Consider the following 11221-nt stretch of genomic DNA (forward strand, 5'->3'; position numbering starts at 1 on the left):
TTTCATGATTCAAAGGCTTTTATTAATAATTCAAAGCAGGACATTGCAGTGATACACACACTTAACACATATGTAAGTGATCATTAAGAAGAAGAGTTGAGTTAAACTGAGGAGTGTGTGAGCTCACATGTTAATAACTCAAATGAAATGATGAAAGTGGGACATTTGAGCAGTAAAGGCCACATGTAACACACAGTGAAGCAGTAGAAGGTGAGCTGAGTAAAGTGTGTGTGAGCTCACAGCTCTGAGCACTGCTCTGTGTTCACTCTGCCCACCACAGTAGGTTGGTTGTCTTTGGAGGCCTCACAGGTCACCACCTTGTTCCTCCACTGCTCCGGGTGGAGGCTCAGCGTGCTGCTCCAGCTGTAGAGGCCGTCCGCGTGCAGAACGGCGGTGCTGCGGCTCTCCCCCGAGCTCCAGCTGCTCCCATCAACCTTCCAGCTCAGTGTCCAGTCCGAGGGGAAGCCCTTGTCGGCCACACACATGAGTGTGACCTTCTCCTGCTGCAGCTCCACACTGGAGGGAGGCAACACCGTCACACTGGGCTGAGTGACACCTACACACACACACACACACACACACACACACAGAGTTGAGACAGGAATGGACAGCTGTCAGTCACTCAGGCTTCGTTTCAGCTCACTGTGTGTTTCACTTCCCTTTATATCTTACAGAGCAGAACTGAGTTCAGTGGAGCATCACAAATGTTTCACACTCAATTCAAATATTTTTACATCTTAGATCTATAATCATTTATATTACAGTTCTCCCTGGACAGGAAAATTTAATTATACTGAGTATTCAGGAATTAAAAACATTAAATTCATTTTATAAAATGAATAAGCCACATTTGAAATAGAGAATGTTTACCACTTAAGCAAATTCAGTTTTGGTTTCTACATTTAAATCTGTTCATAGACTCACAGTCTCTAAGATATTAAATATCGTTAAAATCATTCAATAAAAAAAAGTCACCTGTAATTTGCACAATGATATCGACTTTGCTTTTAGACTTAAATTATAATTAACCACAAGCGCTATAATCAAATACATTTAAACTTTAAATTATAATAAACAACCAGCAGTATAATAAAAAGACATTTTTCAAACTTCTAAAATAATGGAAATTTGAGAAACAAAAGGATGTTACAAAAAATTCACATCTCACTGAGTGGATCTGGAGGAAAAATACATGTAAAATATATTCTTTCCACATTACAACATGAATCTGAACACACTCCATTTCAGTCATTAATCTGAACACACTCCATTTCAGTCATTAATCTGAACACACTCCATTTCAGTCATTAATCTGAACACACTCCATTTCAGTAATTAGTAAACAGGTTACTTACGGCCCACAGACAGTTTGGTTCCTCCACCAAAAGTGACCCACAGTGATACAAACAGGTTTAGCGGCCGTACAAAAACCCTGCTGCTCTAAACTCACTGCTCTCTCCATCCATTTAAACCTCTTATTACAAAACAGCTACAAAACACCAACTTCTGCTCACATCAGCTGATTAATACACTAACTCTCTGACTGTTTTACTACATTTTACTGTTTTTTTCTTTTAAAACACCAAGAGTGTCAATCTAAACTGAGGATGCAATTAGTGAGTGAGAAACACAAATAAATTACACAAAATAAAAGTTGAAATTTCACAAAATGTGGAATTGCAATTGCACAGGTTTTACCCAGAATGCCTCATGGAGTAAAAATGCTGATGTACTCATGAGAAATTTACAATATATGACTGAATGTGTGGAGCTAAAGTGAGAATAATTCCTCCACTGCTTCTGTAGACTGATAGAAAGTTATGATATGATATTTAAGTCCTACAATAATCTAAATATTAATTTACAGTCAAAAATATGAGTGTGTATTTACTCACTGCCAACATTGATGCTGCTTCTTCCACCATAAATCCACTACAGTGAGAAACTCATTAACATTCAGTACAAACACCATCCAGTGAAAGTTGAAGCTTCTCTCTCTAATTCACTTATTTATGCATCTTAGACCTCAAAGTGTTTTACAGAAAATCTCCATCTGACCCCACAAGTAAAATTCACACAATAACTCTGTAGTAGTGTGAGAATTACAGTAAGATTGGGGGAATGTGGTAAAGGTGTTTCCATACTTAGAGGACACTTTGCATTGGCAGCACATGCTTCAGTGCTCTGGGAGTGTTTATAGCGCTGTGACTTTAACACTTCATGACTGAGAGCTGCTGCTACAGCAACTTCACCCACAGCTACCATGACTTTGATCCCCGTCTTCATCTGGACACTGATCCTCTGGACTCAAGGTCAGACACGGCTTTGCCTTTTATATTTTAAACAAACTCGTCAAGACAATACATTTTTTCAGGTTTGTCTCATTATATATTTTTTTTTTCAGAATGCAGAGGTCAAGTCACAGTAACTCAGACTCCTGCAGTGAAATCTGCTCTTCCAGGAGAAACAGTCACCATCAAGTGTAGCACTAATCCCCAGGTGTACCAAGGTTGGGGTAATCAACCCTTACACTGGTATCAGCAGAAACCTGGAGAAGCTCCTAAACTCCTGATTAAACTTGCAAATCAGCGAGAGTCAGGTTTTCCAGCTCGTTTCAGTGGCAGTGGATCTGGATCTGATTTCACTCTGACCATCAGTGGAGTCCAGACTGAAGATGCAGGAGATTATTACTGTCAGAGTTTCCATTCCATCAGTAGCAAAGAGCTGTTCACACAGTGTTATAGAGTCGTACAAAAACCTCCCTCAGTCAGATTGTAGAGAGACTGCACTGCTGCAGCTGGGAGAGACTGCAGGTGCTGAGTTGGAGGATGTGATACGACACAATGACCCTCTGTGGAGGAGAGGAACCACACCACACTAACTCACAACTCGCATTAGAAATCTCTCAATAATCATCACACCACACTGCACACAGTCCATCACATCCACTACTGTAAGATCACTAGTTTTGTATTTTTCGAGCTTATTTGTCAGAACTGAAAAAAAGGTGGAAAAATGTCTCTCTTTTTTCAGCCTCTATCACTAATCCTGCCCCATTACAGTTTCTCTTTCTGACCAGATATCAGTTACTGTTATTATTCTGCTCTATGTCTTAGTTTCTATCTGTTGTCTTTTTCTTCTCTCTTTCCGGCACTCCTTCAATATGACCTTCTCCACATGCTTTCCAACACACCACAGTTTAAACATTCTGGACCTGGTCTTCAGCCATTCTTCCTGAGCTCTAGGTATCAGCGTTACCCCACTCTAATTTTCAGATCATTACTTTGTATCTTGCATGCTTGTTCTCCCTGCCCTACCTGCCAGTATCTATTTATACCTCTCCCTCACTACCTGAATCCTCCACACTTTCTCCTCATCACAATCGATGGCAGTTCATCAGCTGAAACTAAACCTCAGCAAGACTGAGCTGCTGCATCTCTCTGTTGCTGCATCCACATGTCAGGACTTTGTGATTTCCCTGAAGAATCCTTGGATCACAACATATGACAAGACAGGAAACCTTGAGGTAGTTCTGGACAACCAACAACCCTTCTCTCCTCATATTCCTAACCTGATTCCGTTATGCAGGTTTTTCATTTCGATCAGGAGAATCTGGGCAGTTCTGTCCAATGAGGTCATTCAAGTGCTTGTTCAGTACTTTATTATCTTGACATTAGTCTACTGCATTCTACACAAGTTGAATCCACTTGTATTTGTACTCAGAACTGAAGAACAGCTCAGACTGTGGTAGCTCTGACTGGTGTATGGTCGATCCTCAGAGTCTCCGTGGACCAGCCAGAGCTTTTAAACTACTTTGGTTTGCTGAGAGAGCTCACTTCTCTTAATATCTCATTTAGTCCATTTGGGAAAACCTAATGGCTACTGAGCTGACAGGTATACAGCCTCCTGACTCATTCAACAATGGATGTTTTGGATGGAAACTGCAAATTACCTCCATGTTTGTCAAGTTTCGTCAAACTCAATTTACTGAACTAACAACCACTATCTATACAGGACAAAACTTTCAGCACAATGGAAAAGACATTGCTGTTGTTTTTTCTCTCTTCATGCTGTTCTCCCTCACTCTCTCCTCCACATGGCCAGCTTCTTCCAATCCTGATGATACCCTTTACCTGGAAGAAAATATATATATAAAATCTCAATAAATGTACATGTAAACAGGTATTGCACTGTCATCAACAAGCACAAATAAATAATAAATATATTAACTTTTGCCATTATAGCACAAACTGAGAATATCAGAATGAACAGAAGTGAATTATGTTTCTTTCCCACTGGACTACACTGAATAATGGAGAAGAGAAGCCTTTTTTTGTCACATATATATTACAGCACAGTGATAATTCTTTACTTCATGTGTCCCAGCTTGTTAGGAAACTGGGGTCAGCCATGATACAGCGCCCCTAAAGCAGAGAGGGTTAAAGGCCTTAATCAAGGGTCACTTGGCAGTGCTGAGGCTCGATCCCCTGACCTTCTGCTCTGTTACTCAGAGCCTTCAAGTCAAGTCAAGTCAAGTTTATTTGTATAGGGCTTTTAACAATAAACATTGTCGCAAAGCAGCTTTACAGAATTTGAACGACTTAAAACATGAGCTAATTTATCCCTAATCTATCCCCAATGAGCAAGCCTATGGCGACGGTGGCAAGGAAAAACTCCCTCAGACAACATGAGGAAGAAACCTCGAGAGGAACCAGACTCAAACGGGAACCCATCCTCATTTGGGCAACAACAGACAGCCTGACTATAATATTAACACTTTTAACATGAGGACAGTTTCGTTGATGTTATAACTCTTCATTGATGGAAACTTGAGTGCAAAACTGTTCATGATAACTGCAGTCCTAAAGTGAGCAAGACAACTGTAGTCCTCAGCCATAAAAGCATGACTGTAAGAGTCCAGAGCATCCTCCAGGTGTAACCCTCAACTGTCCTCATGGGGCCGTCCTTCACAGGAGCGGTGCGATAAAACTCCGACCAGACACAGGGCACCAGGATGGATCAAGCAGGTCCGAGGGGCAGAAGAGGCCAGCATCTCAATCCCAGGACCAACATGTAACTCAGAGGGACAGATTGGGGGGGGGGGGGGGGGGGGGGGGTATGCCCTAAAAATGACAAGTATTAAATCTGTGTGGTAGGCTCGCAGCCTTAACAACTGAACCACTACTGCAACACAACAGAGAAATGAAGCAGTTTCAAAGTGCATTTCCTAACTAGATACAATAACAGTGATCCCTGAAAATACAGTATAGTAAAAAAAAAATACATGTACTGAATTTAGGTAAAATTATTCACCTTTTATTTTTACACACTTGTGCACATTTATATATGGAGACATTGTAACGTTGATTAGCGACGGCAACATTCACTTCAGTAAGACGTAGCGCAATACACAGATTTCCCATCCAGCTAATTTCTTTTATTTTTTTTTTTAATCCCTGAATTCTAATTTGCTGTCTTATTGCTTTTATCCAAGGAGATATACATGAAAGTGTCTAAAGCATATCTTATGTTCCAGGAAGTTTGCATGATCAGGACCTTCAGGAGAAGAGACCGATCTCTCTCTCTCTCTCTCTCTCTCTCTCTGTCTGTACAATTGGAAGAGATTTTAGGTCTTGAATCAGACTCAGTGACTGCCTCGATATGTCATTCCCCCCATCAATCTGTCAACATTTTGTCTTTCAGTGTCTTCACTCCTGTCATGGTTTATGACTATTTTTATGTTTTCTCAGAGATCAGATTATTCTTCAGTATATTTAAAATGTACTTGTTAGATTTTTCATGAGTTTAGGCAGATTCTTCCCAGTCAGAGAAATAAGCAGTAACAGTTCATTTGCATGAACAGTTCTGAGTCCCAGAATAGATCAACACTTTCAGCAGATGTTCATGGTTCTTCAGTCGAACTCACTCAAGCACAACACACAGCGCTGCACTCGACCTGCTGTTAAAGGTGCCGATCCAAATCACTGTCAAAGACACTTCACGACTGAAAAAGGAGACATGCTTTCCACATTTAAGCTTTATTTCAGGACAGCAACACCACTGACTCCACTCCAGTCTTCTAAATATGTTTTAAAGTGTACACTTCTATTCTAGTGGACTTTACAGCAGCTCTTTCAGAACGAGGTGATCTGAGTGGTGTTGTGGTGGGAGACGGTACAGCCGAACACCTCGGACTCTTCCCAGCATTCTTTGAAGAGGGTCAGGGTGCTGAAGGGTCCTTCTGTTCTTCTGTGCTGGTCAGAACCCCCTCATTCACCTCGACAACATCCATGGTGCAGCTCAGCAGCGCCCCCAGTGGAGAATAGGCTGAGAGCAGGCAGAGCAGCGAGGCCGATCCTTCAGAGAGCTGCAGAGAGGAGGGAGGGAGCAGAGACACGGAGGAGTTCACCACCGGACCACCTGGAGAACACACACACACACTCAGTCATTGTGGTTATATTTACAGAACACATCTGTCTGATTAAAGATTTCTTCATTGGTTAGTTTTCTTTGTCACTCTGGTGTTTAAACTCAGTGATGATTCAGTAAACCTGTCTGACTCTGGAGCGCAGTGTACTGTACACACTGCAGGAGACTGGAGGAGAAATAACACCAAATGATGGATTAGTGATGAGATTCATCTCTACAGTCAGAAAAAACAACAACATGAGACATAAAGATAGTAAGGAAAGGACTTTTTATTGCTGCTCACCTCTAAATCTCCTCTGTAGTCAGTCTGAATCCTGATGGAATTAAAGTGAAAGACTCAACTTCTGCCATTTCTCTACTACATTTATACACCTGTAATTTCCAGGAAATCTCTCATTTTGACTTTCTGATCAGTGAAAGTTTAAACTTCTCTCTCACTCACTTTTATGTATATTAGATCTACAGTGGTGCTTGAAAGTTTGTGAACCCTTTAGAATTTTCTATATTTCTGCATAAATATGATCTGAAACATCATCAGATTTTCACGCAAGTCCTAAAAGTAGATAAAGAGAACCCAGTTCAACAAATGAGACAAAAATATTATACTTGTTCATTTTTTTATTGAGGAAAATGATCCAGTATTACATATCTGTGAGTGGCAAAAGTATGTGAACCTCTAGGATTAGCAGTTAATTTGAAGGTGAGATTAGAGTCAGGTGTTTTCAATCAGTGGGATGATGATCAGGTGTGAGTGGGCACCCGGTTTTATTTAAAGAACAGGGATCAATCAAAGTCTGATCTTCACAACACATTTGTGGAAGTGTATCGTGGCACGAACAAAGGAGATTTCTGAGGACGTCATAAAAAGTGTTGTTGATGCTCATCAGGCTGAAGAAGGTTACAAAACCATCCAAACACACCTCGTTTAACGCTTCAGCTAATTAACGGTGCTTGCTGAGTTGAGTGAGTGTGTTAGTGCAGGTAAAACATTAAAATGTGTAGGACAGGGGACACTCCTTACATCTAAAGTGCTAATGGTTAATGAACTTATTACTGATCAGGAGTTTAATGTACTGTGTTTAACTGAACCATGGATGAAGCCAAATGAATATAGAGCATTAAATGAAGCTAGTCCTCCTGGATACAGTTATATACACCAGCCTCGTCTAACTGGCAGAGGACGAGGTGGCGCAGTTATTTATAATGATTATCTGCAACCCCGATTCCAAAAAAGTTGGGACAAAGTACAAATTGTAAATAAAAACGGAATGCAATGATGTGGAAGTTTCAATATTCCATATTTTATTCAGAATAGAACATAGATGACATATCAAATGTTTAAACTGAGAAAATGTATCATTTAAAGAGAAAAATTAGGTGATTTTAAATTTCATGACATCAACACATCTCAAAAAAGTTGGGACAAGGCCATGTTTACCACTGTGAGACATCCCCTTTTCTCTTTACAACAGTCTGTAAACGTCTGGGGACTGAGGAGACAAGTTGCTCAAGTTTAGGGATAGGAATGTTAACCCATTCTTGTCTAATGTAGGATTCTAGTTGTTCAACTGTCTTAGGCCTTTTTTGTCGTATCTTCTGTTTTATGATGCGCCAAATGTTTTCTACAGTATGGGTGAAAGATCTGGACTGCAGGCTGGCCAGTTCAGTACCCGGACCCTTCTTCTACGCAGCCATGATGCTGTAATTGATGCAATATGTGATTTGGCGTTGTCATGTTGGAAAATGCAAGGTCTTCCCTGAAAGAGACGTCATCTGGATGGGAGCATATGTTGCTCTAGAACCTGGATATACCTTTCAGCATTGATGGTGTCTTTCCAGATGTGTAAGCTGCCCATGCCACACGCACTAATGCAACCCCATACCATCAGAGATGCAGGCTTCTGAACTGAGCGCTGATAACAACTTGGGTCGTCCTTCTCCTCTTTAGTCCAAATGACACGGCGTCCCTGATTTCCATAAAGAACTTCAAATTTTGATTCGTCTGACCACAGAACAGTTTTCCACTTTGCCACAGTCCATTTTAAATGAGCCTTGGCCCAGAGAAGATGTCTGCGCTTCAGGATCATGTTTAGATACGGCTTCTTCTTTGAACTACAGAGTTTTTGCTGGCAACGGCAGATGGCACGGTGAATTGTGTTCACAGATAATGTTCTCTGGAAATATTCCTGAGCCCATTTTGTGATTTCCAATACAGAAGCATGCCTGTATGTGATGCAGTGCCGTCTAAGGGCCCGAAGATCACGGGCACCCAGTATGGTTTTCCGGCTTTGACCCTTACGCACAGAGATTCTTCCAGATTCTCTGAATCTTTTGATGATATTATGCACTGTAGATGATGATATGTTCAAACTCTTTGCAATTTTACACTGTCGAACTCCTTTCTGATATTGCTCCACTATTTGTCGATGCAGAATTAGGGGGATTGGTGATCCTCTTCCCATCTTTACTTCTGAGAGACGTTGCCATTCCAAGATGCTCTTTTTATACCCAGTCATGTTAATGACCTATTGCCAATTGACCTAATGAGTTGCAATTTGGTCCTCCAGCTGTTCCTTTTTTGTACCTTTAACTTTTCCAGCCTCTTATTGCCCTTGTCTCAACTTTTTTGAGATGTGTTGCTGTCATGAAATTTCAAATGAGCCAATACTTGGCATGAAATTTCAAAATGTCTCACTTTCAACATTTGATATGTTGTCTATGTTCTATTGTGAATACAATATCAGTTTTTGAGATTTGTAAATTATTGCATTCCGTTTTTATCTACAATTTGTACTTTGTCCCAATTTTTTTGGAATCGGGGTTGAATTTGGCCTGCTGTGGTGGTGTGATTATCTTTGCATGAACCAAACAATGGTGCAGTCTAAGCTGATGAAGTTTTTTGGGCAGTCTTCTCTAAGCACTGAAGGTGATTTAAGGGCTGAAACAGCGACGGTCGAAGCACACTCAGAGCCCCTACTGTCCCCGAGCACACTGGACAGGGTCAGTAATACAGGGGTCAGTAAAAAGCGCCAAAGTGAAAATGCTGTCAGCCGGCAAGGGACTGAAGGGAGCTACATTTTGGGAGGCATAGTGTGTTGAGTCCCCGTGGTGAACGTACCTGTATGATGTAAAACGCTGTCATTCTGTGTTCAATTTGTAAATTATCGCGAAATTCGGATTCCTTCATAGTTGTTTGTTCCCAGACTCTTCTCCACTCTGTTCAATTGTAAATCAAGTTTTGTGTTGAAGTAAAGGGCTAAAGGGAATCCTTAAAGCTCTTTTGATCAATTCCATACTAAAATAAACTTAAATAAGCTCAAACTAAAGAGGTTGATTTTATCTTGATGGTGCACAGGGCCCCAAAATCAAGAACTTTCTTATAAGAGGCTGGAGTGGAGCTTAAATTTTATATTTAAAGAAGAAGTCTAGCTGTATCTGTACAAATGTTTGAATTGTGTCAGTGTGGTTGGTATAAACCTGTATTACATCCACTTTGATAAGTCAGTAACAAAGAAAAATTACAGACTAAGTGAAGACAAAAAAAGAAAAAGTGAAGAATACTGCTTTGACTTGATTTTTCAAGGAAAAAAGTGGAGAATAATTTTCAGAACCCATGGGGAATGCTGCTAAAGCCACCAGTTATTCTCACTGAGATTAAATAAAATTGAAATCAAATTAATTGGGGAAATGAAATGAATTTAAATGGGTACCCAACAGGTTATCAGTCAGAAGGTGCAGGCCTGTATTGACGCTTCTGGGTGTAGTCACCTGAAGCGCCTGCTTCATGCAATATCTCACTCGTGTCTCCCTTTCTTCTCCCTCGTGTTGTTCTCTCCCTCACGCACACCTTCCTGTTTCTTGCTGACCTCTCACCCCAACTGCTGACTCGATCCACGTTCAAGGTAGGTAAATTTAAACTAACTTATTTATTATTAAATGTCAAGGATGTTACCACATTATGAAAGACATGAAATTAAAATTTTAATAAGAATACATCAATAAATAAATAAATAAACTGATAAAATTTCCATTGGGCTACAACTCTGTAATAATGTGAGAATTACAGTAAGATTGTGGGAATGTGGTAAAGGTGTTTCCATACTTAGAGGACACTTTGCATTGGCAGCACATGCTTCAGTGCTCTGGGAGTGTTTATAGCGCTGTGACTTTAACACTTCATGACTGAGAGCTGCTGCTACAGCAACTTCACCCACAGCTACCATGACTTTGATCCCCGTCTTCATCTGGACACTGATCCTCTGGACTCAAGGTCAGACACGGCTTTGCCTTTTATATTTTAAACAAACGGGTCAAGACAATACATTTTTCAGGTTTGTCTCATGATTATTCTTTCAACAGTTTCTGTATCACATGTTTTTTTTTTTCAGAATGCAGAGGTCAAGTCACAGTAACTCAGACTCCTGCAGTGAAATCTGCTCTTCCAGGAGAAACAGTCACCATCAACTGTAGAACCAGTCAGGCCGTGTACAAGGACTCATCTGGTGACCGGTTACACTGGTATCAGCAGAAACCTGGAGAAGCTCCTAAACTCCTGATTAAATTTGTGAATCAGCGACAGTCAGGTTTTCCAGCTCGTTTCAGTGGCAGTGGATCTGGATCTGATTTCACTCTGACCATCAGTGGAGTCCAGACTGAAGATGCAGGAGATTATTACTGTCAGAGCCGGCATGATATCTCTGGCTACTGGTTCACACAGTGTTATAGAGTCGTACAAAAACCTCCCTCAGTCAGATTGTAGTGAGACTGCACTGCTGAAGCTGGGAGAGACTGC

The 11221-nt window shown here is 40.8% G+C and overlaps 1 protein-coding gene across 1 annotated transcript; it reads right to left on the reverse strand.

The window, feature by feature from the left end:
- Nucleotides 1-236: 236 nt before the first annotated feature.
- On the reverse strand, nucleotides 237-6641 carry LOC132870559 (immunoglobulin lambda-like polypeptide 5). The gene is made up of 4 exons (XM_060904245.1): nucleotides 6578-6641; nucleotides 6278-6420; nucleotides 1356-1440; nucleotides 237-559 (listed from the first exon to the last, which is right to left on the reverse strand). Exons 1-4 carry the CDS (start codon nucleotides 6639-6641, stop codon nucleotides 237-239), a joined length of 615 nt encoding a protein of 204 aa, XP_060760228.1.
- Between the last annotated feature and the right edge of the window lie 4580 nt (nucleotides 6642-11221).

This window comes from Neoarius graeffei, chromosome 2, assembly GCF_027579695.1.
Source record: "Neoarius graeffei isolate fNeoGra1 chromosome 2, fNeoGra1.pri, whole genome shotgun sequence".
NCBI lineage: Eukaryota > Metazoa > Chordata > Actinopteri > Siluriformes > Ariidae > Neoarius > Neoarius graeffei.